The 27,036-nt window shown below is 46.4% G+C and overlaps 2 protein-coding genes across 2 annotated transcripts in view; one reads left to right on the top strand and one right to left on the bottom strand.

The window, feature by feature from the left end:
- Positions 1-8,272, top strand: part of POM121 (POM121 transmembrane nucleoporin) — a 16,349-nt gene extending 8,077 nt beyond the window's left edge. Inside the window, exons 8-13 of the mRNA XM_063299160.1 lie at positions 551-675; positions 1,043-1,145; positions 1,402-1,575; positions 2,896-4,638; positions 5,373-5,498; positions 5,913-8,272. Coding sequence (XP_063155230.1) covers positions 551-675; positions 1,043-1,145; positions 1,402-1,575; positions 2,896-4,638; positions 5,373-5,498; positions 5,913-6,007 — 2,366 coding nt within the window. The 3' untranslated portion in view covers positions 6,008-8,272. The remainder of the gene's footprint in view (positions 1-550; positions 676-1,042; positions 1,146-1,401; positions 1,576-2,895; positions 4,639-5,372; positions 5,499-5,912) is intronic.
- NSUN5 (NOP2/Sun RNA methyltransferase 5) lies at positions 8,267-27,036 on the bottom strand. The gene is made up of 10 exons (XM_063299174.1): positions 26,866-27,036; positions 26,103-26,225; positions 17,141-17,312; positions 16,447-16,555; positions 15,435-15,573; positions 14,134-14,249; positions 11,428-11,606; positions 10,727-10,931; positions 9,954-10,106; positions 8,267-8,801 (listed from the first exon to the last, which is right to left on the bottom strand). Exons 1-10 carry the CDS (start codon positions 26,989-26,991, stop codon positions 8,696-8,698), a joined length of 1,428 nt encoding a protein of 475 aa, XP_063155244.1. The 5' UTR covers positions 26,992-27,036; the 3' UTR covers positions 8,267-8,695.

The raw sequence follows: 27,036 nt of genomic DNA, 5'->3' as shown, positions 1-27,036 counted from the left end.
AAATGTAAATAGAACCTCATTGTGGATAAGGGGGGGAAATGTTTGTTTCACAGCAGGCTGCTTTAGAATGGCTTTTACACAAATAAATTGGGATGATTTTACAGCTGCTCAGGATGAGAAAAAAAATCATGTCTGTGCAATAATGACAAATCAGTGTTTTGATATTTCAGTCCTACATTTTGAGTCCCGGCTCTCACTGATGAAGATTGCTAAGCGGTCTTAGCTATGTATCTTTTTTCCTCTGTTGCATGCTGTCTAATCAGTTGGGAGGCTCTATTAAGAACAGCTTACAGACTATCTTGAGATCTCTGGAGGAAATATGAAATTTTAGTTGTTAATACTGAGTCATATAAATATTCTTACAGCATATCAGCCCACCTTGTTCCTATTTACTTTTCTGTAGCTTCTATGTTCATATTATGCTTGTCTGTTTTTTTAAGCCTTTAAAGATGTTGTGTTTAGACGTAGATAGTTACTGCTGCAGAAGCCTGAGCTGCTTCTGATTGGGTAGCCACATGCATAATTTGTCAACTGTGGTCTCCTTCTCTAGTTTCAGAATCACCCTTGCAGAATAAAGGTAACTATGTGAGTTCACTATCTTCATCAGGAAGCAACGGCAAGCGCAAGCGGAAGATTCAGCTACTTTCAGCTCACCATGGAGATAATTTCATCTTGGTATGTATCTTCAGTGTCTTCTTTCTTTCCCTTCTCCTTTTTTCCAGGAGCAAGAAATGTCGGGCACATATTTGGGCTGACATGCGGAAGATACCATATGGCTGGTGATAAGATACCCAGCCAAGAAGACAAAATAGTTAAATTGAGTAGGATGGGTGCTGCTAAGCTCTTGACTTTAGTCAAACACGCCACTTGCCTTGATGCCTGAGGAAAAAAGTGGGAAGCATTAAAGTCATGTAATCTTTGGTTTATTTATACATTCCCAGAACCAAGGGAAGAACGCCTCTGTCTTTTGTTTGATGCTATTTTATGACAGTGCTTTTTTGCTCATTCAGAACAAATACTTAAAATGTTGATTTCTTGGCAGCCTCCACCACCTCAGCTGGGCTATCCAATCACCCCAGAGGACTTGGATGCAGAGAAGAAAGCAACACTACAGTGGTTCAACAAAATCTTGGAGGAGAACATTGGTAGGTGATACCTGCTTGCCTGCTCCAAGCTGCCCTTTGAGAGTCTGCCCCAAGAATAGGGGATTTATTATATGAACTAAAACTGGGTAATGATGATGACTCTTTTTCTATGCAGGTCTCAAAATGTCTCTCTTGCTTGTTCTGTTGGTTCTTGCTAGTCACAGATTCTTTAGGTGGCTTTAATGTTAGCAGATGCTAGACAATAGACTCTTGTGACCTTGCGATTGCCAGAAAGCCCTGATGGTTTTCCCAACAGATTCCACCCCAAGCCCACCAGTGGAGACCACCTCTTCGCCCCAAACCTCGAACCTTTCACTGATCTCCAGCAAGCCAACCCCTGTGTCGTTGCCCATCTCTACTGCAGCAACCAATCCCCTTCTGGAGAGCCTGAAGAAGATGCAAGATGGAAAGAGCTCTTCAGTACCGGCAGGTGAGCAGTTTCAGAGGGAAAGGGGTATTTGTTGCCTGCCTTTGAAGAACATTTGAGTGTGATAAAGGCCCATGTTAGAGTTGATGTTGATGAAGAATGCAAGGGAACAAGGACTAGGATTTCTCTAAGTAATCTAGGTCTCTTCTGATGACCCTAGAGATGATTAGGAGCTTTGGTTTATTTTCATTAAAATATTGTGGATGGTTCCATTAAAAAGTTTGTTCCCAATTTTGTCCTGAGCAGGGTTCAAAATACAGTATCTTGCTTCCCTACTCAGTATCTTGAACAACTCAGCTCACAGACTTACCAAGGAGGCCCTTCCTTTCTCCTCTTGAGCTAAAGGAGAAAGGCAGAGGCAGTTTAAGCTGGCAAGGATGCCTTTTTCCATACAGAAAAAAGATTGTTCCTCACCTACTTCATAAAGAAAAATGTTCTCTTTGTTCAAAAATATTTTTCCCAGTTATTAAAGGAAAAGGCTCATCTGGCCCAGAAACCAGTCTTTTTCCTGGACTCAGTTCTCCACTTACATTGGGGAGATACTATGGAACTCCTCAGGCCTGGCCTATTGCCAGGTTTGAAGCACAGCTTTCCACTTTCAAGAAATTCCCTCCTCCTTGGGCCTATTTGATCTGTTCATTGGTTTTCTTTTAAATGATTGGAGCATGTTCTTTTTCAGGAGACATTTAGAGCAATTTGGAAAATCCTTAAATGCATTTTTTAATGTTCAGTTTTATAGAATTATAACCAGCTTTTTGTCTATTCCTTTCTGCTTATTATCTGAAGAGGAATTTCGAATTTGATATGTATAATCCTGTTAAGCTAGCTCCTGAATGCCAAATAGCTGACTGTGGCAGACCATTTTCTAGGGATTAGCAAGCAAAATGGCCTACATTAGACAAGAGAGGATAAGACAGATTCTGAAGTGTTTATCATGCAGCCTAAATAAATATTCTCCTCCCTCCATCCATTGCTGGTCAATAAGTCCAGAATATTTTTGCCTTTTTGATATATCCAGCTTTGAATTTCTCCCAAGGTAGAGATTTAACTCTTGAACTTCTCCCCTGGTTGTAATGACAGTTGGATTGTTTAAGAAAGATGAAGGGTGGAAATATCACCCCTTTTTTCTGCATATACAAAAGTGGGACAAATTCTATTCTGCAGTAAATACAGAAGAGGAGGAGGGAAGAGAACATTTAAGTATTCCAGATTGTCTGATGTAAATAAATGAATAACTTTTCTTAATGGTTTACTGTGGAACAGTGTCTCCTCCTGAGTACAGTAATGTAGTGTTTTCTCAATTTTTCCCTCCTCCCACCCCAGCCAATACAGTTCCAGGGGCTGCAGAGACTCCTCAGATTCCAGCCTTCTCTGCCTCACTGGATTTGAGCTCCTCTGTGCTGGTGACATCTCCCGAGGCAGCTAAGCCTCTGGCGCTCAACATACCTGTTTCCCTGCCTGCTGCTTCTCCTTCTTCAGGCACTACCATACCCACTAGTAGCATAGACAGTTTGGTGACAGCTTCTTCTGATCTGGGCCACACTCCAGCCAGGCCCTCATCTGCTCCGAAGCCCAGCATCCTCTTTGGCATCCTCACCAGTCCTCCAGCCGACAAGCCCCCCACTGCAACAACACCATCTTCTTCTGCACCCAGCACTGTGCCTATTTTCAAACCAGTGTTTGGCAGCCCAGCAAAAAGTGACAACTTTGGCTTCTCTACAAGCAGCACCTCCGTGGTTTCTGCCACTGCACCATCTGAGACTGTGCCTTCTTTGGCACCTCCTGTTCCTCCCAGCAGCACATTCAAACCCATCTTTGGAGTGCTGTCTACACCGGCAACTGCTGTTCTGCCTGCAACTGCATCATCTTCTCCCTTCACATTCAGTCAGGCTCCTCAGCCTGCAGCATCATCTGGACTTCCCGCCATCAATGCCTCGAGCAGTTTAGGGCTCCCTGTTCTCTCAGATGCCACTATTACCACCTCGGCATCACCCCCTGGAACAGCAAGCGTGACATTTGTCTCCATGAGCAAACCGGTGTTCAGTTTTGGGCCTGGCATTCCATCCTCTGCCACCCCCCCCAGCAGCAGCAGTGCCACCACTGCCGCTGTTGTGTCCACACTGACATCTCAGCCCTTGCTATTTGGGGCTGCGCCCAATGCCAGCACGGCTGCCATGCCTCTTTTCCAATTCGGCAAGCAAGCTGCCCCCACAGGCCCCACTGTCAATCTCTTGGCACCCTCCAGCACCACTGAGCCTGCTTCCAGCATTACTGATGCTGCTGCCAGCTCTGCCACCACCACCACCACCACCACCAGTACTTGCTTCAGTATTTTTAGTGGCAGCAGCAGCAGTTCCACGCAGGCCTCTTCAGCACCATCAGCCACCACACAACCACCACTGACATTTGGGTCTTGCACCTCTGCGTTCAGCGGTACCTTTGGGGCTGCCTCAAAACCGCCCCCTCCGTACCCCACAGTCACAAGCCAGCTGGCTTTTGATGCAGGCGTCTCTGAGGGCCAGCAGGCAGCTCTCAAGCCACCAGCAGCAGGACCACTGAACTTTGGGACTCCTTTCAGCTTCACTAGCCCAATAGCCCAGCCTGCAGCCCAGCCTGCAGCCCAGGCAGCGTTTGGTAGCGCAACGCAGACCCCCTTTGGAGGGCCCGGCCCTTTGGCGTCCTTTGGAGCCAAAAGTACTTCCCAGCCGGCATTTGGAGCCGGATCGTTCATGTTTTCCTTTGGGACAGCGACCACGTCCAGCACGCCGACTACGAGCAGCAGCACGGGAAGCTCTGTATTTGGAGCTTCAGCCCCAGCTCCCTTCCCCTTTGGGGCATCGAATCAGCCTAGTGTAGCAGGCAGCGCCTTTGGCGTTGGTGCCAGTGCTACAGGCACAGGAGTGCCCGCAGCTGGATTCAGTTTTGGCAGTGGGCAGAACAGAGCTGCAGAGGGAGTGGCGCCCTTTGGAACTTCCTTGGCACAAAACCCTCTGGGTGCCCAGAACCAAAACTCTGCCTTTGCTTTCAGCATCCCAAGCACGCCTGAGAGCAAGCCAGCATTTGGAGGTGAGTTCCGTTTGCTCAGCCTCCTGCTCGTTCAGTCTTTGATAGGAGAGTGGGATGGACCTGACAAAACAATATCCCTGCTCGTTCTTTGGGGGGGATTGGCTGTCTTCAAAATGGGTTGTAAAAGAGGCATAATACCTTTGGCCTTGCTATTTTCTAGTTTCCCTATTCCTATAGGCTGTTTTGATTCCTAGGCCATGATCTAGAAGTTCTAGCTTTATATTTGCAGCCATTGAGAGTGTGTGAATTCATCTCTCTGCTCAGGAAGATGCATACAGATGGAGATTTTTCAGCTCTGACCAGGCTCTGTTTTCATTCTGTCTCCTAAATCCAAGTCTTGGTTCCTCCAGTCCTATCTGTTTCTCTGTGCTCATTAAAACAAACACTGACAGTTTGTTTCAAGTGTAGGTGATTGAGATAATGAGATTTGAGCCCAACTTGGGTAGCTATAGATTGGACCATGTGAGGAAATAAAATGAATGAAAGGTAGGCATTTCTGGGCTGACAGTGCCTGTCTCCTTGGCTGATTTTTGGAGGAAAGTAGAATGAAGGAGGGAGTAAGGGGCTGATAGACCCCTTTGGTGTTCCCCCAATACAGAACACCCAGAGAAAGTGGTTTCTGTCATTCCTGTGTGCTTAATAATAGTGAGGGGCAGGGATTGTCATCTTGTTTCTCCTTAACGTGAATTCATCCTCTAGTAGGCATTTAACCTTGCTACTATTTTGTGGTTTAGGAACTCCCACACCCACATTTGGACAAAGTACACCTGCACCAGGTGGTGGCACAGTAGGGAGCTGCAACCTTTCCTTTGGAACACCCATCACCCCCACCTTTGGAGGAGTGACACCTACTGTTTTTGGTAAGAGTTCAGAAGTTGATGAGCAGGAGGCCTTCGTATTACAAGGTGGGCAGTCTTTTTGCAACATCTAGAGCTGCAGGAATCAGACAGTGAAATAGTGAAATCACTGGAGAACAATTTTTTGTTTGTTTTTGTGTGTGTGTGGGTTTGTGGGTGAGGGTATTTAAAACAAAACAGGTGTATTAAAATAAGGAAGGTTTGATATTATTGTAGTTCTAAATCCAAAAACATTGTCACCAAATATCAGTGAAGTTGCCAAACTTTGGTGGCACATTCTTCAGAAGGGTCCAGGGACTGAAAATCACCTATAAGTAGCAAGTTACACATCCATGCCAGCCCTTTGATGTACTTTCTGTGCCCCAGCAGTCTCTGGAATAGACCAAAGAGAGACCTTTTGCTTCTCTGTCCCTCCAGGGTCAGCGACACCCACCTTCTCCATCGGAGCAGGATCCAAGACAGGAGCCCGCCAACGGCTGCAGGCCCGGAGGCAGCATACTCGTAAAAAGTAACCAGGAGCAGCTTCCTGCCTGGACTTCAGCTCCCAGTTGATCTGCTGACAGATCCTCCTGGTCACACAACCGAAGGCAGACGTATTCTGGTGTACATCCTCAGCAGGACTGTCCTGGGAGCCTCTTTTCTGTAACAACCACAGGAAGCTGTTCTGGATCAAAGCGTGATTTTTACCCCTTCAAATGGGATAGGAGAAACCAAGCTCTTTTTACTTGAACAGTCTATGGCTGAGTCTGGATGAAAAATTTGTACATATCCTCTATTGTCCCTTCTCCATGTGGACCTCTCCCATTAGTCTTCCCTTCTTTCTCTGACCTTAACTTCATTCCTTTTTGGCTGCCTAGTGAAGGGAGTAGGGTGTCAGGGAAAGCGTTTGGCTTGCAGCCATCTAAATGTTTCTGATTGAAGCCAACTGTTAGTTCCCATCCTCAGTTTCTTCCCTCATTGGAAGCCTTTTCCAGGGAATCTTCAGGGCATCCTTGATCCAAATTCCCATCAAAACCTAGTCCAAGGTAAGACCCCTCTGTCCCATTGGGACAGCCAACCTGTCTTGCCAAGGCTATTGGGCTTCATGTGATTTTATTTCGGCTCTGAGTTGGAACATGGATCATTGTTAGCTGTGACTACAGAGCCTAACAGCAGAGAAGTGGTTGGACAGCACCATGAACCTGGAGAAACCTCTTGGAATCAGAGGTCCAGAGGGGTCTCCCTCACTTATATGCTGTTACATGAGCATTTGGCGAGGGAGACAGTGCCACTCACCAATGCTGCTTTTCATTTACGCAGCCTTTCCTTTCCCCCTGCTCTCCCCTCCAAATGTCTGTGTTTCGCTCACAGTATGTTTGTGTTCTTTTTTTTTTTATTGCTCTGTGAATTGAGTTTGGAGGAAGAATTGAATTGTATGTGTGGCGGCATGTTGGTAATGCCGGACTTGTTGTAAACATTTTTCAGGGTGCCTGTCTCCAACGGAGACGAACCCTGCTTAATTGGGTGTGGACAGTCACTGCATGGCTACATGTGCTGAATGAGCTGAAGGGTGAAGACTTCTGCTTGGAAGGCTGGAAGTGCCAACTTGGGTCTGTAGCCAAGACCTTCAGAGGAAGACAGGAAAGGCCATCTCCCTGATGTTTTGTGGGTCCAGGACCTTGTGGAAAGTTCTCATTCTGAGCTGGGCCTTGGAGTAGGGAGGCAAAACATTTCTAAGGTGGAAGAGTAAAATCATAAGCCCTGTGGGGCTCTGGCTGAAATCTTGGATTTTTTTTTTTTTCCAACTCAAAAGAGCTTGAGTCACAGCAGTCAGCCATTGCGGTAGACAAGCAGCTCGGCAACGAAAACCGTTCCTCTCAGCCAACTTTGCTCTTGGAAGAGTCAGGCCAGCTGCCAGTGGTGTGAGTGTGTGCGTGAGCCTGCCTAATTCTAAATTTAAAAAAAAATATTTAAACATTTTTTAACAAAGTGAAACTTTATTTTTATATTTAAGCTAAATTGCCTTTAAATTCCTTCAAGCTTGGTTCATAGAGGTGTGGAAGTATAAAGTTGTTCATTAGCAATTTGCCTGTGCTGTAATGAGACAACAGGGCTTACAGGGAAGGTGGGGGGAGCATCTGCTTTCTTGCCACACCCCCCTTGGGCTTCACAGGTCAGTGTTTCATGTGTTCGTTTAATAATGTGAGTATGGCTCGGTCTGTTCCATATTGCTTGAGCGCTCTTGCACGTTTAAGCGGTGCTGGGAAGGAGAATTGGTGCTTGTCGTTTGGAGGGAGGGCAGATGTTTGGCTTGTAAAAGGACAGACACTTCTCTGATCTCCTTGGAACAAAGACTGGCTTTGCTGGGTAAAAGGGCCATCTTTAAGAATCCCATCCAATATTTAATATATTAGTTGATATTAACCAATTCACTAATATTTTTATAATGTCAGCTAATATTTATCCTCTCCACATAAAGCCGTGGAAGGTGTGGGTGGTTACCTCTCTGCTAGCAATATGGGGGGGTGTTTTCTTGGTGCCCCGAGTCCACAATGAACCAGTCATTTCTCCAACTGAGAAGCAGCTGTCCCCACCTCCCTATAAAGGTAGAGCACCTTTTGTTACCAAGATATTGCTGTGTGTGAGTGAAATGAAGTACGTAAAGACAAAAAGAATGGGCTGACTTTTTTAAATGTTGCAATGAAGACTTGGATCATTCCTGTCAAGGGTTTTAGTGTGAATGTGCAATTTCTTTTCCTTGCTTATGTTGATTTAAAATAAAACTGCTTGAGCCAGAATGTTCTTTTTTTACTCTGTTCTTCAGCCAAATAGCCTCCTGGAGTGGCTTTACAGATCAATAAAAAAAAAGCTAGTCTCTGTTCCAGTGGTTTGCCCTTTCCTTTTATGTTTCCTGCAAACATTGAAGAGAGTCTTCCACAGCATAGGGATCAACTTTCCAGCTCAATTTCTTTCAAGACCTCCGCATATACATCACTGCTACCCTCCGGTGTACTTGCTTGTACAGAACGGAATGCAAGCAGCTAGGTGAGGTTATATTTAGTTACAGTTCATTCAGCTGTCAGATGAATGGAGCATACAATCTGTGCAAGTCCCATTTCAGGATGTCAACATCAACTGATTGAAAAGTTGACTTTCCTTCCCACCTCAGGTCTTTCTCTCGCAAATTCCACTGATAAAGACCAGCGTGCTTCTGAAGAATTTCACTTATTTGGAAAAGCTGTCTGTTTCTTCTTTTTTCTTTTCCTGGTTGCAGGATTGGGATTTATTTCTAATTTACTGCCAGCCTCGGAAAGCAGCACTGCAGAACTATGAGTGAAACCACAAAGAACAGAAAGATACTTTCTGTATATCAAAATATAGTGATGACATAAATATCTGAAACCTATGTTAAGACTAATTCAAAGTGTGCAAAACCTTTAAAATAACAGGAAAACTGTGGCTGGAGATAAAGGCTATGCATAGAGTAGATTAACGTGGGGATAGTCTGCAGTCATGCTAATTGAACCTTAAGTAACGCAGAGATGATGTCAGGTTCCAAGGACTCTCCCATGACTTGCCAGGTAGATAAGCAGAAATAAAATCTGTTCCCCACCTGAACAATTTGGCAGTTTTGTAGTAGGTGGAAAACAAATCACTGCTGCTGCTTCCTAGCAAGATGTGCTTTGATAGAACCATCTCTGCACCTGAAAAACCTCATTTTCTATGTACGCTGTGCCCTTGTTCCCATCCAAGACTGGCTTACTGCTAACACAACTTTTCCTTATCCTTGTTCGATGTCCCTTTTGCTATTCATTTTCAACAAGAGTTGAAAATCTAAATGCAACTCTAACAACAGTACTGGGTTGATTTTGAATACTGCACTCAAATAATTTTGGACATTTCTTGTTCTAAGACTTCATGCCACATGGCTTATTGGTCCCCATAATGCAGATTTGTAAGCAGATAAATTGCAGCTGATCCCAAGACACTTACTAGGTATCTTCTCTTTCTTAAGAGAGAATTTGTTTTTCTGTTGCACCAAGAGAAAAAAGATGAGCATACAACAGTATGTGAGCAAGCTATGGGCACTCTCCTTTTAAAGTATGAAGCTAATGTATCCTTTATATTTGAAACTTTATGGCTGAAGCATAAACGATGCTTCGTGTTGCTTACTAGAGGCCCACACAAGATAGACATTGTTTTACTAAGAGTGTCTGTGTGGGGTTTTGTTCCTGCTATGTTATATAGGGATCTTTAGCTTGGTATTTGCTGCTGTAGAGGCCTGATTAATACTACAAGGAAGGTGCAACTGGGTACAGTGTACATTCTAATTAACTGTGAAAAGTAGGGTCTTGTTCCCAGGGTTGGGGGAAGGAGACTTGCAAATTCATAGATTTAGCCTCCAGAATCCTTTCTCAAAGGTGGGAATCATGCCTTTTTTACAGCACAGAAGGAGTAATATATAGAGCATTCTTTCACCTTGCAGCACACGCTTCTGTGTGCTTCCTTTCCAGCACTGCTACAAAGAATCCATTGGTCAGGGTTTCTTCTGGCGATGCTCGGAGAAAGCACTTAGCCTCAGGAAATACAGGTAAGCCACGAGGGGTCCAGGATGGTAGGACTTCTACCAATCTGCAAGGAAGATAAGCAGAAATAATTTAAGAAAGCAGGGCTTCCCTGTTCCTTCTACACTGCTGCCTAGTATCTTGCAGTGGTACTCAGGAAGCAGACTTTAGCTTTAGGAATCATCTGATCAGCTACACGGCAGCATCTAACACTCCGGCTGATCTCCAAAAACTAAGCAGGGTCAGGCCTTGTTATTCTTGAATGTGATGTCACCAGGAAATATCAGGTAGTCATCAAGTCTGGGAAATCAAACATTCTAGAAAATGGCAAAAGCAAACTACTACTAGGCTACTGCCAAGGAACCTACATGGAAGCGTCCCTGAAGTCACCAAGAATTGAATTTAACTAAAACTTTAATTCCTAATGGTTATGAAACTGAAAAATGTAATTTCTGTCCCCAACTGCCCCACCCCTAAAAGAGAAGATAGAGGGATTGCTGCTTTCAAATGTATGTGTCAATGAATTAGTGTCAAGAAAGCATTGGAGAAATTCAGTTAGTTTGATCATGATGTTTGGGAACATGGGAGAGCTGTAGATATGCACAGTAGCAAAGAAGACCCATCCCACTTCACAGCCCAACTCTACCAGCCAGGAAGCCTGACCCTCGCTTAACCCCCTTCTTGTACCTGAAGGCTTTTCCCTCCTGCTCCAGCACATCCTGCACCACATCTTCATTCTCCTCTTTGTGCACTGAGCATGTGGAATAAACCAGGCGGTGAAGGGCAGGGAATTGCAATGCATGTGCCAGCATTTTTCGCTGGAACCCAGCTAGTGCCTGCAGTCGCACTGGCAGGGAGGCGCTTTCCTTCTCTGCCAGGCGGTTGACCATACCTGCGACAGAAACAGATGAGGCACATCAGCAGCTGTTGAAACTTGGACCTCCAGGGAAGCAACTCACTGGTACTTACTGGGCTCTCAGCCTTGATAGCTACCTAAAGGTACCCATCTTTATGAACCTGGAGAGGGTTGACACCTGGCTCTGGAACCATGAAGTTATATATTCAAAATTTATTTGTAAATCTATGCATACAAACCCAGATCAGCTCCATTCCATTACGCTCAATGTGGGAAAATCATCATTACATCTGAGACTCAAATCATAAACGGCCCTCCCCCCAAAAACATTACTATTGCCCTAATTAGCCTCCACCTTCCCATCTTGGATAAAAAGGTACAGCATACAGCCTTGGGCTTGTAGGATACTCTTGACTGTTCCAGTTCTAGGCTGCAGAGAAAATACAGCCTTGTGGGTCTCTCATCCATTTTCCTAATATGCTTGTGGCTAACACAGGCCCAAACTGGAAATCCACCTCCATCCTTTATTCACCTGAGCCACTGCATGAAGGATCCAGAAGAATGTATCTCACTTTGCTGTACTTGGAGTCAGTGGGATCTGTTGCTAAGAAGTCTTGGTGTGCCAGCTGATGGCAGGTGACCCCTGCCCGTACCAACATAGTGCTCATGGTGGCTAGGCGCTTGGCGTCAAGATCAAAGGCAAAGATCTGTCTGCATTTCAAGATAGTGAAGAAAGTTTTGAGTGGCCATGGACACCATGGGAATAAGAGCAGATACATCCGTAGGAGTGATGGATAAAAAACAGTAACTTCACCACAAGCTGCAGCCCTCCAACAGGATCTATTTTCTCTAACCTGGCTTCTTTGAATTTCTGCCCTCTAGTTGGAAAAAAGCAAATGAGACCTGACCCCATCCTGGGACTTACAAAGACTGGAAGGTTAGGACTTCAAATTCATCCCTCTCTCTGGAGGATGTGCTATTGCTAACATCCAGGGGTGACATTACAAAAGGTAATGTTAGCTTAGCAGCTAGCAGTGATTTTTTTTCACTAAGCCAAAAAAAATGTAGACTGAGTTCAAGTACCAGGAAATATCCAGGGTAGGCCATGTTCTTATGGCTTACAGGGATGCACCTGGGGGAAAATGGCTGCTTTAAACCACTCACAACTTCCAAAACCCTCCAGGTGATGTTCTTAGGTTCACAAATGTTAGTTTCTTTCACTGCTGAAGAACCCCACTGGCTAGGTTCACACACAGCATTAATTCACAAAGCACAGTCTGCAGTGACCAGATCCATACAACACACTAAGCCAATTGAAAACAAAACAAAATTCACATTACATTTTAGAATGAATTGTGTGAATCCAACTATAGTCACCAGCCCCTTGGGATTACTAATGTAAACTTTCTAGAAATATTGACACCATAGTAAAAAAATAGGGAAAAATGTTAAATCTATACAACAGAAACTTTCTTAGCAAACCCAAACTTGATTTAATGCTTTTTTTTTTATTGTATGGCATAGCAGTTTGGTGTTCATGCTGCTTTTCTTGCTGGGAAATCCTTATGAGGTCCAGCAGCCAGATGTGTAGACTATTTAGCTGTGACAAGTCACATTGCCCAGGGTGCACCACAAGGAGGCTAGTCTACATTGCACCGAGTTGGGCTGAGAGAAAATGACTGGCCCAAGGCCACCCAGCTGGCTTTCATGCCTAAGGCGGGACTAGAACTCACAGACTCCTGGTTTCTAGCCCAGAACCTTAGCCACTAGACCAAACCGGCTCTCGATTTAATGCTCTTAATGTGTCATATATAAGAAGTAAAATTATATGTTATTTGGTGTATTTATGAAACCTCCAGCACAATCCAATCGAGAGTTCCTCAGATGATCACTCTCTTTATTTGCACTTTTGGATAAACTGATGCAGAATTACAGCCACAAATGTATGAATATTACAAAATAAGATTTTCATCAAATAATTTAATGGTAATAGAGGCAGATAATTTTTTTCTGTGTACGTACTTTTGGGGGGGGGACACTGTTTTGCATAAATACGATTATTTACATGAATTAAGCTGTGATCATAGCCTATACTAAGCAAACTGTGGCAGCGACTCATATTTAGCCAAACACAGGTATCTCAGGTTTTCTCACCTAAATGCAAAAAAATAAATTGCAAATGGAAATTTGCAATTAATTGCAAATAGAAACCATGGCACACTCTCAGAAACATTAAGGATCAATAGCACATTTTAGATAATGATTTAAACTTCAACACATTGGAAATACTTGAATGTTATCTAGACAATACAAAGCAACTATATTTTTCCAGTAGTAGAGATTACGTTATCTTAAATTTAAAAATCTATATTATACATTTGGAGTAAATTAAACTTTGCTTTGTAAACATTTCCATTATTCCAAAAGAGAATATGGAAAAGAGAAACGTTGCAGAGCCAAGAGCTGCTGGGAGAAGAAAGCAGATACTAAGCAGCTAAGAAATGTAGGAAAGAGCTTTGAAACTGCCTTCTGCTTTCTTGCATCGGTCAACCACAAGTGTTCCTGTTCTTTTCTTTTTTTTTAATCAACCTCCAACTGGGATGAAACTGTAGGTGACTATGGACTGGGACGTCTGCAGAAGGAATACATTCTCAAAGGGGAGGCTGACGGAGGCTGCAAAAGTTCTTCACCTCCACTGCTGCCTCTTCTAGAAGGAGGAAGCAAAGGAGACTGCCTGGGGCAAAAAAATTGCAAGGGAGATGGAGAGATAGACACACAATACTAAATAGCACCAGCGGGAGGGACTAAGAATGGGACAATCCTCAATTCACCAATCAGAACTGCAAAATTTACCAGAAGAGAGGGAAAAAATGGGGGGGGAAAAACTTGCTGGTACGTTCAAACCTGGAGAACAGATGCTCCCAAAATCTATTCCAGGATTGTCTGGCAGCCTAACGTAAGTGCTGCTTTGGCTGCGTTATCACCCAGATCTGTTCTTTCTAGAAATTATTGTTGTACTGTGAACTGCCACAGAGGATTCTGTACCCTAGAATGTTGCCTAAAACATTTTCATAAATAAATAGAGAGTATCTGTAGCTCAGGGCTGAACTGTGGTGTTCTTGGTGCTCTCTGAGCTTGGTTGTTTGCTTGCAGACATTTCATTGCCCGACTAGGTAACACCATCAGTGCCAAGGACACCAAGGACTCCATAAATGGCACTGCCCTTCCTTCCCCTTACCCTTTGTTCTTCATGATAGCAGCCAGCTGGCTGGTTTTGTTGCCAGGAGCAGCACAGGCATCAATCACATGGGACCCTGGAGTGGGGCTCAGGAGAAAGGCCGGGAGGCAGCTAGCCTAGGGTTAAAATACACACACACACACTTAGCCATGAGTCCCTCACATGGCAGACCAGACACCCTCTTTACATATTCCCTGGCCTCAATAGCAGGTTTATTTTATTTATTTTCCCTCCCACCTTTATTATTTTTATAAATAACTAAAGGCGGCGAACATACCCAATACTTCTTCCTCCTCCTTTTTCCCCCACAACAACAACCCTGTGAGGTGAGTTGGGCTGAGAGAGAGAGACTGGCCCAAGGTCACCCAGCCGGTTTTCATGCCTAAAATGGGACTAGAACTCACAGACTCCTGGTTTCTAGCCCGTTGCCTTAACCACTAGACCAAACTGGCTCCCACTGGTTGGTTCTCAAACATGTCAAGATACATTTAATGCCCACTGCATGCATGCCCTCAGTCAAAAAATTAATATCTCTGTTTCTTTTTTTTTTTGTTCTGGCAAATAAACAGCCTACTAAAGCTAAGTTGACATTTATGTATTTCGCCTGGAGAATTTATCACAAGATGAAAAGTGGTAAGTTGTCACAAGATGAAATGGGAAACACTTCAAAACTATAGTATAAAGCAGGGTTTCTCAACTTGGTGATTGGAAGATGTGTGGACTTCAACTCCCAGAATTCCTCAGCCAGCATGGCTGGCTGGGGAATTTTGGGCATTGAAGTCCACACATCTTCCAGTTGCCAAGGTTGTGAAATACTGGTATAAAACCTAAAATTGTGTGTGTTCAGTTTAATACAGTAAAAAATAACATAGTAAAAAAACAGTTCCACCTCTACCCCCTCAAAGCCAAAGAAGAAAGAAACACAGAAAATCCTTGTATGGCCATTCCACTCACTGAGGCCCCTAGGCAGGAAAAAAATGCTCCACGTGGCCTCTGGCCATCAAAAGGTTGTTCACCTCTGCTTGACTCTTAGTCCATCCACCCGCATCAAGCCCTCCTGACCAGCGTAAGACAAAAGGCTCTAAGCTAAAGCTCTTTCTTTCTTGTGAAGGCAGATGTCACTGGGCTGAAGCCACCCAGAAGCTGTGCTCAGAAGGAAGTGGGAGGCCATCAAAGAGCCTGACCCTGCCAGGCAACTCCATCAAGGCAGACCAGCTGGCAGCTAAGCAGCTCCACCAGCCCTCCCCTCTGGTCCAGCTGGAGATGTCCTCAGGCATCTGTCCTATTCTAGCCATACTCACCTTGTCCTGGAGAATGATGTGCCCAGCCTGATAGAGCTGGTTCTCATGAAGATCTGTCTGTGGAGGGAAGATCAGCAGGTTGGGAAGATGGGGGTCCAGCAGGAATTTCTTCCCTGATAAGCAGATAACTTCCTCCATTCTGAAAATGATAGTAATAAAGATGGAGAGCTGTTGCTTCTTCCCCAAAGTAGGAAACTCTCTCCTACCAGATATGCAGAGCCAGAAAGCAGAGCTCTCTGAATGCAAGCAGCATGGCACAAAGAAGTCTGCCCACTAATGAAGAAAGGGCCTTTCTTCGAGGCTTCCAGGTAAGCATAGAGAGATGCTTCCTCACTGGTCAAGAGCCTCTTTCTCTGCAGCAGGAAAGTAGAACCAGAGATAAAAGAACAAGCAACAATCGCTCCAGGAAAGGGCCTGTGGGAGGGGAGAGAGACACTTGGCTGCTCCAGAGACAAGATTCAGCTCTAGTTTTGTATTATGAGGATGAAAACTAACTTCCCCCAGACCCCAAATCCCCCTTCCTCTTTCAACCTGGCCCAAAAAGGAGTCAGGGCATCTTCTTTTTTTTTTTTTAATTAACTGCAGCATCTTCTGTTACCCTCATTGGGGTAAACTGAGCTTAACTATAGCTAGTGATAACTAGCTAGTTTTAAACAAAGTCTCCCTCAAGCCACAGGCATGTCTTTGTTGTCTCCTTGGCAATGGCACAATGGTGATTTGCAGCTGCCTACTTCTGAGGTGTTTCTCAAATTCCCTCCAGCCTAGAATCCTGGCATTTCCTGGTGGTCTCTCATCCACTGTAACCAGGTTGGACTCTAGTTAGCCTTTTAGGCTAAACTGCAGATAGGCTAGAATGAAAATGGAAGCTTTCAGTCTCCTCCTTGTGGCTGCACAATAGTGGAGGAACAGCACACAACTGTAGATTCCCCAAGGTTCAAACACTGAAGGCTACAGACAGAGTGCCTGCCTGTTTCTGAGACAGGGAACAGGGGGTGGGGAAGACTAAACTAACCGGGATGCTTTGCCCTGGTAAGAGTAACCCTGGCGTTTGAAGTAGTCAATGACATCATCCACACACGTCTTCAGGGGGTTCACTCGGATGTAGCGTGGCATCTGAAGTGCTGGGAAACAAAGAGACAGGAATTGTCTGAAATCAAGTTCCTGGGTTTTCCATAACATAGTAATCTAACTGCTTTGCCTTTTGTATTCATCTTGATCTGGCAACAGCAACATCTCACACAGCCAGAATAGACACTGTAGCCAGAATGGAAGAAAGCTGTCTGCAGGGCACTGCCCTAGTTCACACATTATACTAAGTCATAGTTTGTTTAATCATGGCCTGAGTAAGCTACAGTTGGCTGGGTTCAGACAGCACAGTAACTCATAAGCCATATTTTATGAACCACAATGGCTGGTTCACACAACACATTAAGCCAAACCAAATAAATCCCATTATGGCTTAATACAACATGCAAATCCAGCTTCGCTTTGGCTGGCTGGCTAGCTGTCCACAGTTCCAGATAAAACAGTATTAAAGCCTGCACATTTGCTACCAAGAGGTCCCCAAACATTGAGAGAGCCTGAAGAACAGGCTTTCCAAAAGCTACAAAGTTCTGATTCCTATTTTTCCAGTTGCCACCTGTGTGATGCTGCCGCCGTGTTTCAATTAAACCCTCTGGCCTCCTCCAAAAGCTCCAAGCACCTACCCTGGTCAGCTTCTCCAGCTGGCGGCAGAAGATCTTCATTGCGGCTCACTTTCTTCTGGACCTTCAAGCGGGCAAGCTCAGCCTGGAGACGCGCATGGTGCTTCAATACCAGGGCCTTCCCACGACCTCCACCACGAAGCCCCTTGCCAAAGAGTAAGTCATATACCAGCACCTATGGAAGAAAAAGGAGCAGGAGAAAATAGCCTGGATCAGAGCCCAGGCGTCATGTTCACCATTTCAATGTTGCCGGTACATCGTAACGTTTCGCATGTCATTTGGCTGATGCGTGTTTCGTCTGGGAGGGGAGGAGGATTCCATCTCGTGGGATTGTTATATGTTAGCAGCTGGATTGGAATGTGTTTGGGTTATCTTGTATGTTCAAGGTTCCTTTCCCAGGACATCAGCAGAAACGGTTACCAGCACCTGGGGGGGGGGGGGAGTTTGCAACGGCAGGGCGAGGGGAGGGATTACGTTTGAGCCGAGGGTTTTTAGTTTGTATTTGGTGCGCTTTTGCTCATTCTCAGCTTTCTCTGTATTTGCATACTATTCTTTAATAAATCAGATATCATTAAGTTCCTGCTTGTGAGTCTGAGTCTATTAGGGTAGGCAATCCTTACATAAAGCTGAGAATCTCAAAATTTTTTCCGTTAGCCCCTTTCCAGATTTATTTTGTGAGGGAGAAGTGCTAGTGATGAGCAAACCAAATCCCCAAACCACGGAAAGCGAGGAATCAAGCGAGGGGGAACCCGACTCCACGGTGATAAGAACAGAGAGGGTCCCTACTCGGGAGCTCTCAGAAATTCGGGAGGTGTCGAGCTCCAGCCTGGGAGAAGAGGAGGTTGGAGGTAAAAGAGCCCCTGAACCGACTGGCGAGTCACCAGGCGAACTGGTCACCTGGGATGAAACACAGGGACCCCTACCAGGGATGCCCAAAACGTCTTGGAAACCGCAGTACCCGAGTTCCCCAACTGTGGTGAGGCAGGAGGGAAAGGAGGATTCCCAAACTCCTGACTGTATAAGACTGGTGGAGGCCAAATTGGAGTCACTAGAATTTATGTTTCAGAAAATGTCAATGGACTGGGGTCCCCGGGAGAGGAGGAGAGAGGAGTCTAGTAATAGGCATTTGTCTCCTTCTTCGCCCCCACCTTCTTCGGAGGAAAGGAGTAGGACCCGGTGCAGAGAGGAGGCAAGGGTGCCGAGGGTGAGAATTTCAAGGTCCCCTCCTCGAGAGCAGAGATCCCTGGGAGCTAAAAGAAAGTCCGACCGCCCAGCTGTGGCGAAGGGACCGCCCGGAGTGGGGGTTAAGGACTTTACAGTTAAATTTGATGGAGATCCAGCTAAGCTATCATTCTTCCTTACCAATGCAAGTGTCAGGACAGCAAGGAGTTATATGGATGAATGGGAACCGTATTTTCGTTCAGAAAGAGCCAAGATTAATGCCATTGCCACTAAGCTCAAGAGGCGGGCTGCCGATTGGTATGTGCAGTTATGTCAATCAGATGCCCCTGAGCTGGAGGAGTTCGAAGAATTCCTGTGGGCGTTGAAGCTACACTTTGAAGACCCGTTAGCTAAAGAAAGGGCAAAACGGGCGCTGAGGGAGCTTAGCCAGGGGCCACAATCGGTAGCAGACTATGCTCTGGTATTTAAGGCTCTGGCTGGGAAGGTTGAGGATTGGTCCCAATCTACCTTAATAGAACTTTTTAAGGACAGTCTGAATATGGAGGTCCTGAGGTGGTCGCTCGGCAGGGATGACCCAGATACCCTGTATGAATGGATACAGTTGGCAGGGAAGGCTGAGCATGCCCATGAAACCTTCGCTCACAGGAAGGTGATGAGATATTCTGGGCTCAGCAAGGGTTCCCGCACTGCTGTGCCCACTGGAAAGTCCGGTCAACGTGCCTGGGAGGAGGAGAGGGAGCACCGCTATGCAAAAGGGCAATACCTCCGATGTGGAAAGGAAGGTCACCAAGCGGCGGCATGCCCGAAGGGCAAGACCGATGATCGTTTGGGGAAGCCGACGGGGAAATCTCCCTCCCTACCCAGGAAAATGAAGGCAGCCATGGCTGAAACTGAAGTGGAGGAGGTTCCTTACTTCGGGGGCGAGGGGGAGCCCGATCTACACCAGCCGACGGGAAACGCCAGCCACCTGCTCTAAAGAGCGCCTGTGGACAGGTGGTGGAGGATGGGCACGAACATATTTTGGTGAGTGGCAACTATCCCACACTGACAGTGAAAGTGAAGCTAGGCTCCCGCACAAGAACCGTTGAAGTTTGGGCATTGATCGATTCAGGGTGTTTGCGTTGCTTGATGCACCCTGATGTGGTGGCTGCTTTGGAGTTACCCAGCTTTCCACTGCAACGTCCCATGATTTTCACCCAGCTGGATGGTTCTACGGCGGGGGGGAAACCAGTCACCCATTTCACGGGCATGGTGGCATTGCAAATGGGCAGACACCGTGAGGGGCTGCTGTTTGTGGTGGCGCCTGTGGGGCATCCCTTAGTCATTCTGGGGATTCCTTGGTTGGTCCAACAAAACCCACATATAAATTGGGTGCACAGGACTTTGACTTTCGGGGATGGTTTCTATCAAGCCCCTGGGGAGGACGACGCTCTGGAGACTGCAGTGGGGAGGGTGGTGGCAGCAACCCCGCATTTCGCTGTCACACCACTGGAGGGCTTGCCGGAGCAATACCAAAGCTTTGCAGATGTGTTTGGTGAGAAAGAAGCGGACCAACTTCCAACCCATCGAAAAACTGACTGTGCGATAGAGTTGGTCCCCGACGCTCAACTGCCCAAACCAAAAATTTATGCCATGCCTCAAAAGGAACTGGCGGCGTTGAGGGAGTTTGTGGACAAAAACTTGGCCAGGGGTTTTATTGAACCAGCAAATTTGCCAGTGGGCGCCCCCGTCTTGTTTCGAGCGAAGAAGGATGGGACATTGAGACTTTGTACAGATTACCGCGGATTAAATGCGGTCTCGATATTAAACAAATATCCTCTGCCGTTAATAAAAGACATGTTAGCACATCTGACTAAGGGGAAAATCTTCTCTAAGCTGGATTTGCGGGAAGCCTATTTCCGTATCCGCATACGGGAGGGGGATGAATGGAAGACTGCTTTCAATTGTCCACTGGGTTCTTTTCAGTATAAAGTTTTGCCTTTTGGGTTGGTGGGTGCACCAGGGGTGTTCATGCAATTGATCAATGAAGTGTTACATGAACATTTGTTCAAGGGTGTACTGGTCTATTTGGATGATGTTTTGATTTATACTGAAACGGAGGAGGAACATGAGCGCTTGGTGAAACAGGTGCTTAGCAAACTGAGAAAGGCTGAGCTCTATGCTAAGCTTTCTAAGTGTGAATTTCATCAGACGCAGCTTGACTACCTGGGGTACAGGATTTCTGACAAGGGCATTGAAATGGATCCTGCGAAGATTCAAGCTATTTTGGGGTGGGAGCGCCCGCGTACCCGCAGGCAGCTCCAAAGTTTTCTTGGGTTTTCCAACTATTACCGCCAATTTATCCAGGGGTTTGCAGAAATTGCATTGCCTCTCACTGACTTATTATGTACGAAGGGGTTGGGGGACACACGTAAGGTAAAGAACCCGGGGGCATTGCTCAATTGGACACCTGAATGCCAGTTGGCTTTCGACAAACTTAAAAGCCTGTTCACTGCTGAACCCATTCCTCAACACCCTGATCCCACTAAATCCTTTGTGGTTCAAGTGGATGCTTCCGATTTCTCAATTGGAGCGCTCTTGCTGCAAGCGGATGCTGATGACCACCTGAAGCCGTGTGCATATCTGTCATGTTCATCGTTTCAATGTTCTGTATACATCGTAACGTTTCGCATGTCACTTTTCTAACCCGTGTTTGCGGGTTGGAAATTTCCAGCCGTGCCGGGCTGTAATCTTCTTACTGCAACTGTGGAATGTATGTTTGGGTTAGTGACTCTGTTCAAGGTTACTTTCTCAGGCCGATGTGGGTAACGGTTGCTAACACCTGGGAGGGGGTGGTTGCTAGGAGGGAGGAAGGGCGGGGCTGGTTTTGAAGCAAGGGTTTTTAGTTTGTATTTGGCGCGCTTTTGCTCATTCTCAGCTTTCTTCGTATTTGCATACTATTCTTTCAATAAATCAGTTTTCATTAAGAACCTGCTTGTGAGGCTGAGTATGTCAGAATAGGCAATCATTACATAAAGCTGAGAATCCCAGCTTTCTGCCAGCATCTATCCAGAGACGACATCTGTGAGGAACTCAGGCTGGCGACGGAACAACTCGACCCACGGAGAGGTGGCTAACAGAGACACGGTGGCAAGTCGTCCTACCCCGCGGTCCGAGCGATCGCTAAGGGATCAGACTCCTAGAGGGGCAGGAAGCCCAGGAGGATCCAGGATTGGTCTCGGAGGAGGAAGGGGAGGCGACCGGGTGCTGCAGGACTCTCAGAGCTACCGGAGGGTTGCCGGGTGAGTGTCAGCAACAAAGACACAAACCCGAGAGCTGGAGGTCGGAAGCGGAGCGGCCAGACCATGGGCGGCGTCCAAGCGGGCGCACGACTCGGCGCCATGGAAACACGCTGGCTTCAGCGGCTAAGCAGAGCGCAGGAGGAGGCAGCGGCAGGGGGTGGAGCACACCATAGCTCATTCCCTACCCCATTCGTATCGGAGACAAGAACCACGGCGAAGTGCAGGAGGAGAAAGCAACGGAAGGCAGAGCGCACCAAGGCCCATCGGCAAACCAGCCCGCCCCTGAACCGGTGTGGATGCAGAGGCCACGAAGATGGGGGACGGAGGCATCACCGCGAGGCTTGGGGCGGCACGAGGCGGGGCCGGGCGCTTGTAGGAGCAGCGTGAATTGGCGGCGGCGGCTGCCGTTGCTGGCGAGGGGATATCATGTTAACCCCGCGCCTTAGAGTCTCCTTCGGGGCAGTATGTCATGACCTCGTTGCAATCCAAAAACGCATCGCAACGGAGGTCATGCCTTTCCAGGGGAGGAAGGAGAGAAGGAACTTCTAACGGCTCTGCGAGGCGCCAAGACCCGGGAAGCAGACGGGGCATTCTAACGGCAAACAACCAACTGCCAAACTTAGCCCCAATCTCACCCCAGGGTCACCCATCGAGCATTCCGGGGTGACTCAAGGGACAACGGAGGGTGGGAAGGGGGGGGCGGGGACCGCCCGATGTGTATATATAGTCGCCAGGCATGCTGCATGTTCATTCTCGTCTTTTTCGGTCTTTGCATTCTGTTCCAAATAAATCAAAGTTCCTTACCCGTTTTCATACTGCCTATCCTGATAAGCCTGTTCCTTGGTTTTGCATTTTTTAGGAGGGGCAATATGTCATGTTCATCGTTTCAATGTTCTGTATACATCGTAACGTTTCGCATGTCACTTTTCTAACCCGTGTTTGCGGGTTGGAAATTTCCAGCCGTGCCGGGCTGTAATCTTCTTACTGCAACTGTGGAATGTATGTTTGGGTTAGTGACTCTGTTCAAGGTCTCAGGCCGATGTGGGTAACGGTTGCTAACACCTGGGAGGGGGTGGTTGCTAGGAGGGAGGAAGGGTGGGGCTGGTTTTGAAGCGAGGGTTTTTAGTTTGTATTTGGCGCGCTTTTGCTCATTCTCAGCTTTCTTCGTATTTGCATACTATTCTTTCAATAAATCAGTTTTCATTAAGAACCTGCTTGTGAGGCTGAGTATGTCAGAATAGGCAATCATTACAATATCTGTCCCGAAAATTTTCCGAGATGGAAAGGCAGTGGCATGTTTGGGAGAAAGAAGCTTTTGCAGTCAAGGCTGCCTTGGAGGCATGGCGCCACCTCTTAGAGGGGGCTAAATGTCCTTTTGAGGTTTGGACTGACCATAAAAATTTGGAAGCACTCAGCACGCCCCATAAGCTCAGTCCTAAGCAGATCCGCTGGGCTCAATTTTTCAGTCGCTGTGACTTTAAGTTGAAATTCATTCCGGGCAAGAAAAACCGCCTCTATGTCCCTGACAGTTTGCAAAGGGAAATTTTGATTAGGTCTCATGATAATAAAGTGGCTGATCATTTTGGGTTTGTCAAAACCTTGCATCTGGTACGCCGCCAATTTTGGTGGCCCACGTTGAGACGTGATGTAAAAAGTTATGTTGCTTCTTGTCCTGTCTGTGCCATGTCAAAACGGAAGGGGGGTAAACTGCAAGGGCTGCTGCAGCCGGTGGCCAGCCCCTCCCGTCCTTGGGAGGAGGTTTCCATGGACTTCATTGTGGATTTGCCTCCTAGTCAGGGAAAGACTGTGATTTGGGTGGTAAAGGACTACTTTTCTAAGCAAGCCCATTTCATTCCGTGTGCTTCTATTCCGTCTGCTCAGCAATTGGCCTGCCTTTTTCTAATCCACATCTACCGGATTCACGGGAGCCCCTCCCGCTTGATCACGGACCGCGGGACACAGTTCACTTCTCAATTTTGGAAGGCATTTTTGAAGCTGGTGGGCACCAAGCAGGCATTGTCCACTGCGTCGCATCTGGAGACTGACGGATCTACAGAAGCTCTTAATTCGACCCTGGAGCAATTTTTGAGGGCATTTGTCAACTATCAGCAGGATAATTGGGTTGATCTGCTACCTTTTGCTGAGGTGGCTTATAACAACGCCGTCCATCAGAGCACAGGGCACACCCCTTTCCATACTGTTTTTGGCCGGGATTTTGTTCCCATTCCTGAGTTGCCTCAACCCCCCGCACAGCCCTGCTCTGCTTCTGATTGGGCTGCTCAACTGGCAGATTCCTGGCCAGTGATTCAGCATGCATTGGCTGATGCCCAATCTGCCTATAAACTGCATGCTGATAAGTGACGAGCCCTTCAACCTGCTTTTAAAGTTGGTGATAAGGTCTACCTTTCCACTAAGTTCATTAAGTCCCCTCAGCCCTCGAAGAAGTTAGCTCCTAAGTTTGTTGGACCTTTTCCCATTGTGGGAGTTGTTAACCCTGTCACGTTTAAACTGGATTTGCGACACAATCTGAAACATTTACATCCTGTTTTTCATTGCAGCTTGCTCAAGCCTGTCAACCACTCAGATCATTGGCATCCACAACCCCCACCTCCTGCTCCGATCATGATTGACGGACAGCAACATTTTGAGGTGAAGGAGGTCCTTGATTCTCGCCGACTACGTGGCACCCTGCAGTACCTTATTCGGTGGAAGCACTTTCCCCACCCTGAGTGGGTGTCTGCCCATGATGTACGATCTCCTGTTTTAGTTCGACGCTTTCATCTAGCTTATCCTCTCAAACCTGCTCCTTAATGTTTTGGGGGGGCGGTATGTCATGTTCACCGTTTCAATGTTGCCGGTACATCGTAACCTTTCGCATGTCATTTGGCTGATGTGTGTTTCATCTGGGAGGGGAGGAGGATTCCATCTCGTGGGATTGTTATATGTTAGCAGCTGGATTGGAATGTGTTTGGGTTATCTCGTGTGTTCAAGGTTCCTTTCCCAGGACATCAGCAGAAACGGTTACCAGCACCTGGGGGGGGCGGGGGAGTTTGCAACGGCAGGGCGAGGGGAGGGATTACGTTTGAGCTGAGGGTTTTTAGTTTGTATTTGGTGCGCTTTTGCTCATTCTCAGCTTTCTCTGTATTTGCATACTATTCTTTAATAAATCAGATATCATTAAGTTCCTGCTTGTGAGTCTGAGTCTATTAGGGTAGGCAATCATTACACCAGGAATGGAACATCTGGCTCTACATCCAGCTGGACTGGACCGAGGAGACATCAACTGTACAGTATCTGAGAAAGCTTTTTAAAGAAGATTTAGAAGATGCACAGGCCACCCTGGGACAGCATCAGCAAGGAAGGAAGAACACTTCTTCAGTGAGAGAGAGAGAAAGAAGGAACCTTCACAGAAGGCACTGAAAGGCACACCAAATGTTGTTGGGATGATGGATATATTTACTTATCATAGTTAAATGGCACCTTTTCTCCACAAGTTCAAGACAGCTTCTATGGGGATTTCACCTTATTCTCAAATTACAAGCTGGGCTGAGAAAGAATAATGGGCCCAATGTCACCCAATGCCTTTCTGTAGTGAGGGAGGACCTGAATTTGAGTGCCCTCAATCTTAACCCAACCTTTGCCATTATACCACACTGATTAAAGTATTCTAGCTAAGTGCAATGATCTCCTTGTAATATGAACAACACATACAAGAAACAGACTAATGAATTTGGAATATAGGAATCTCCTGTCTCCCACAAATCCCAGAGAAATGCCTGGGTGGAGAGAGAGCAAGCCAGAGAGAATGGCAAAGGAGAAAAAACAAAACAAATCCAACTCAAAACAAATGGCTGACATCGCATACTTTTTCTATATTCCCCTCAAATCTTATTGCTGGACTTCTCCTTTTCCCTTTGTTCCACACTTGTCAGGTACCAGAAAGAGGGCCTGCTGTTGCCAATTCCCTCAGAACTGACCACCTGAGCAGCCCAGTGGATTGAAGTCACTTACAAGGCACTGATCATGTATTTCCATGCACAATGGTGCCTGCAATTACTAAATGCAAAGCAACTTCAGGGAATCTGGATTTTAAGAAATATGGCTACAGCCTTCTCATAAGACAGTGTTTCTCAACCTTGGCAACTCTAAGATGTGTGGACTTCAACTCCCAGAATTCCCCAGCCAGTTTTATTTATTTTCTATCCCATCTTTATTATTTTTATAATTAACTCAAGGCAGCAAACATACCAAATACTCCTTCCTCCTCCTATTTTCCCCACAACAACAACCCTGTGAGATGAGTTGGGCTGAGAGAGAGTGACTGTACCAAGGTCACCCAGCTGGCTTTCATGCCTAAGGTGGGACTAGAACTCTCAGTCTCCTGGTTTCTAGCCCGTTGCCTTAACCACTAGACCAAACTAATTCTGGGAGTTGAAGTCCAAACATCTTAAAGTTGCCAAGGTTGAGAAACACTGTCATAAGGAATGATCCCACCTGTTCACCTTGGCCAGATGTGGCTGCAGCTTTTTTTCAGCACGGAACAAACCAGCAGCATCTAAGATGGAATCCAGTATAGCAGAATAGCGAAGGGTTTCTGAAACAAGTGCATAGAGCAGCCGGGTATTCTGCAAAAAATGAAAGGAATGTTGTTGATGGAATCAGAAGAATCAGTAAAGGTTCTAAGCAAACACTGTCAAGAAATCTGGAGTATTGTGCAAATTTAGGAAATTGGGTTAATGCCATAAACTATGGTTGAGTTTAGTTGTGGTAAATGTGCTGTTTGTCAAAACAAAGCAGCACCTGATCTTCTCTGGACTACGATTAAGCAGGGCTGGACTAGTTTACATCTGGGATGGGAGACTACCAAGGAATTCCAAATATGTATACTAGGCAGAGAAATTGATAAAACATCCTAGAAAAGTTCAGTGGCAAACCACATCTGTACTGTGCCAAGAAACTATAAAATTACCAAGTGTCAAGTTCGACTCGAGGACATCCTTGCCCTACTAAAAACATATTATGCGAATACAGCCCACACATCGCTGGCATCATCGCCCCTCGTTTGAGCATAGGAAGATATTTTTTTGAATTACACCAAGACATATTCATTGATCTCCTTCAGCCTGCTTCCTAAAGAAATCCACAAGCAGACACGAAGGTAACTGTCGTCCCGCAGTGCCTGTAACTAGCACTCAAAAGATAGTCTACCCTCGCATGTGGAGGATCCATTAACCCCCTCCCTTTTTTCTTTTAACGTCAACTTGCCGGGAAGTGACTTCCATAGACGAGAGTCTTAAGAGAACCTTCCCGACGCTCCAGCCTTGCGAGGACGGAAGCAGCAACACCGTAAAGACCAGATGCCGCGCCGCTTCCCTGCCTGCGCTGCCGCATCGCGCACGGGTTGTCTGGACACAGATGCTGGGAGCCCCTGGCGCG

The sequence above is a fragment of the Candoia aspera genome, chromosome 1 (assembly GCF_035149785.1).
Source record: "Candoia aspera isolate rCanAsp1 chromosome 1, rCanAsp1.hap2, whole genome shotgun sequence".
In the NCBI taxonomy this organism is placed as follows: domain Eukaryota; kingdom Metazoa; phylum Chordata; class Lepidosauria; order Squamata; family Boidae; genus Candoia; species Candoia aspera.
This window is presented reverse-complemented; position numbering and strand designations above follow the sequence as displayed.